This window comes from Dendroctonus ponderosae, unplaced genomic scaffold (assembly GCF_020466585.1).
Source record: "Dendroctonus ponderosae isolate FM_Combo_2020 unplaced genomic scaffold, Dpon_F_20191213v2 Dpon_F_20191213_7, whole genome shotgun sequence".
Classification (NCBI taxonomy): domain Eukaryota; kingdom Metazoa; phylum Arthropoda; class Insecta; order Coleoptera; family Curculionidae; genus Dendroctonus; species Dendroctonus ponderosae.
The window spans coordinates 1,036,932-1,040,586 of NW_026018916.1; the positions used below are offsets into that span (position 1 = coordinate 1,036,932).

General features: G+C 40.0%; 1 protein-coding gene across 1 annotated transcript in view; it reads right to left on the bottom strand.

The window, feature by feature from the left end:
• Positions 1 to 2,218: 2,218 nt before the first annotated feature.
• LOC109543916 (phospholipid-transporting ATPase ID) overlaps positions 2,219 to 3,655 on the bottom strand; it is a 7,789-nt gene continuing 6,352 nt past the window's right edge. Inside the window, exons 13-15 of the mRNA XM_019913844.2 lie at positions 3,494 to 3,623; positions 3,153 to 3,428; positions 2,219 to 3,091 (exon numbers count right to left, since the gene is read on the bottom strand). Of these exons, the coding sequence (XP_019769403.2) occupies positions 2,783 to 3,091; positions 3,153 to 3,428; positions 3,494 to 3,623 (715 nt within the window). The 3' untranslated portion in view covers positions 2,219 to 2,782. The remainder of the gene's footprint in view (positions 3,092 to 3,152; positions 3,429 to 3,493; positions 3,624 to 3,655) is intronic.

A 3,655-nucleotide genomic window follows, 5' to 3' on the forward strand; every position in this document is an offset into this window, starting at 1 on the left:
TGGTGGAAAAATACACCGAAACGTATTTTGATAGATAAATAGAGACAATAAATGACTGAAACCCAGGAATGAATTTGATTTGGAATTGAAACACAAGTATATACTAATTGGAAATACTGCAAGTATATTTATTAGTCGTTTTGATACAGACTATACTGCAACGTTGCCATATGGGCCTTGAATATCCCCGCTGAAAAATTTTATGCAACAGACAAAATTCCCCAAAGTCAATTTTGTGAAGTTTGACCGCGCGAATGTCCCCAAATAGTAAGTATTGGATAACAATTTCTCCGTTCTCAGCCTTTCTGTTTATTTATTTATTTGAGTCACACACGGTAAACATTTCAGGAGTTACATTGAATTGATTGAATTCCATAGAATGTCCAAAACGGGCTGGAACGGTAAATGGAATTTCCATTTCTATGTTAGCTTCTAGTTTTCAGTCTTGGTGATTTCCTAGGGACAATTATTTTATCATTTATCTTTTGGCCTTCCTGTTTTGAAAAATCCCCCGTTTATCGAAACTACTTATTTCTATTGTATCACATCATTGAGTATTATTTGACGTCTTATTTTACTTTATGATCCACGTTCGAAGTGCTGCGCTGATTAGTAAGTACTTCGGCTATCTTTGTGTCCGTTAGGTTGGGCCTTGTATCTAATAACCCGTTGCCGCTGGTAAGCAAACATATATTTAATTAGAATTTCTGATTGAGCCCAATTTTGCCCGGATGGCGTTCCATGTGGACTGTGTCAGAGCCCTTCTAAGGCTTTTGCACATTCCTCAATAGAAGTGAGGAAATTGAGGCACTAAATAGTTCTTGAAATCTAAACAGTCGGCATCCTAATAGTCCTACATTTGTCTCTTCTGACGTTTAACTCTTGATTGCAGAGCAGGACAATGGTGCAGCTACAGGTTGTGATGTTTGGAGTGACTTTGGTTGTTGCTGTTGGAGTAGCTCTCTATGCTCATTTCTCAAATTCAAGATACGAGCAACCAAAAAACTCCTATTCGTATGACGACAGTTATCCCGATTATCCTTCAAGGCCTGCTTCAGCGACTCAAGACTCCAATCCACGACGACGGTATGTGATGGATAGTAATTTCTTAATAATAGGTATAATAAATCGCGTTTTCTGGCTTACATCGCTTTTGTAATGCCTTGATCCATATGGTTGGCGGTCTGCCTGTTTTATTCTGTCTGGAGGCATCCACTCCAATATTTTGCTCGGCCCTGTTTCTTCTTAACCCCGGAGGAACTTTCCCCATTTTCCTTTTAGGTACTTTCATCTGTTTTCTGATGTCCTCATTTTTCACGTGTTCCTATCTAGCTTTTCCCGCCGCTCTTCTCTAGAAATCGATTTCAACTGCTGGTAAATTGTCCTGAATTTCCATACCTCTGAGTCATACATAACAACTACCTTCGTTTTCCTTGGTTATTCTGTCCTTCTGAGCTTCCTCAATTCCCCCACACTTTCTTTTCCATTGTCCATTGCGTTGATGAAACTTGATGAATGATGAACACACTCACACAAAAATCAGTTTTGCATTCCCTGTCCAATTTCCATCAGGTGTTGTATTCAGCTCTTTTTCCTACTGTAACTATTTATGGTGTTTGGTCAATTGTTTGTCTTTTTGTATTGTTGATTCCATTCTTCGTGTGCAGTGTTGTAATAATTCCATATTTTGTAATATGCAGCAAAAGGAAACTGTCCAGTTGCACCATCTGCCTGACGGAGCTCAGCTCAGAACTTGCTCTGAGAAAATTACGTTGTGGGCATTGTTTTCATCGCAAGTGCATTGAGCACTGGTTGGGTTCTTTGGGCGGAAGTTGCCCCAACTGCCGAGCGCCAGTGTCCTGAATATTCTACAGCCTCCAGGTGATCGTTTACATCAATTTTTGGACAGTTTTTGCTTAGAACTTATGCTAGTGTGAAATTAATTAATATTGGCGATGAGTTGGATTTTTGCGGCTTAAAGGCAAGGCAAATTCATTATTGAAATGTTACACACGAATTTTCCTTCTTTACGCCACAAGACTTTTGCCCTTTATTACTTGTATACTTTTTATTACTATAATAGTGGAGATTCTGCTCCAACCTGCTGTGCCTCTATGGATATGTACTATAAGACTTGAATAGGATGTGATATGACTGTGACCATATCAGCAGCAATATAAACGAGCCTGGAGTGTGTGTTACGAAAAAGAGCAAGTGGTAGAGAAAAAATAAATTTATTCATAAAAAACAAAAAGCAATACTTTCAAATATAACTTTATAATAAGAAATATCTTAACATTTAAACATACTTTGTTTGACTAGTAAAGCTTATCATTAAGTGTAGTGTACACGACGTAAAATATTTTCCTTAAAGTCCGGTCAAAACTGCTCAACAAACCCCGATTCAAAGTCCAAGTTCGCGCCGTTATAATGCTGGCAGAGCCATTTATTTCTCCATGTTTCGCGGGTACTAACAAAAAATAGATTTCTTTCTATAACAGTCAACAATCATAACGCACGATTTTGTTGATTGCTGGTGGATTAGAGCTGCTAAATGTTTATCTAGCCTGTCAATTGAGAATCTGCATGCACACTTTCCTTCTTAAAAGCCCTTGAATAAAACAATAATGCTCTTAGAACAGCAGCAGCACTAGCAACCAATATGAAAAGCATTTGTACGCTCGCACAGTTAGTTCCTTTAGAACCAATCGGATGCGGGCTAATAAAAATTACAAAAATAAAAATACTGTCATGACGTTTTGCTTAAAACTTTCCACTATTATCACAAATTAATCGTGTCTAAGTCTTGGATGGGTGCCCTCCCTCCACTACTTCCACTGCTGCCTTCTTGCGTTGCTGCGGTGTTTGGCGGATTTCTGTTCGACTCTTTCGTCGAGTTCGACATATTTAGTTTGTTCATAATGTTGGGAATAGTGAATTCGGCGTTGGGCAGCTTGCGCATTATTTTACCCGACGTGATCAACCTACCAAAACCTTCTTGATGAGCGAAAGCGTACCCTGAACGTATAGAGCGTCTGGCTCTGCGAGCCGACGGTGTGCGAAGCACGTCTTGACTCTGTCTGGACCGCACCTGCAAACATTTCAAACGAAATTAGAAATGTGTTTGAAGAAACGCGACCAAACGTGCTTACTTGTGCCAGTCGCTGCTTCAATCGGACCCTATCAGAGAGGGTCGGAAACACGTCGACAAAGTAGAATCGGTAGGCCAGCACTGGCAGAACGCACATGATGACTATGAGGACGGTTGCAAACCAGAAATTCGCGCTTCCCATCGCTTTAGTCAGCGATCCGACGTACGGCCCATTGAACACGTAGTTGTAAAAGTTATCAGCCACGAAATAAAAGGCCAGCGAACCCCAAATCATGATGTGATTGAACACCGTCCAGTATTGCGTATCCATTGCAATCTGGAAAAAAATTATCGGTTGCCTCAAAATATTTTCACTCACAAGGCTTACGCCACCAGTAAAACCTTTTTTGTCTGATTTGTGAGCAGCGCCCCATACACGGGCAGATTATCCGTACAGTTCAGATACGTAGAGATTTGATTGAGATTGAGTATTTCAAGTGAACTGAAAGATCTGGTCGTGGCAGAGGCAGATTAGTTAAACTAAGTGTTTAAAATGCGAAGCTA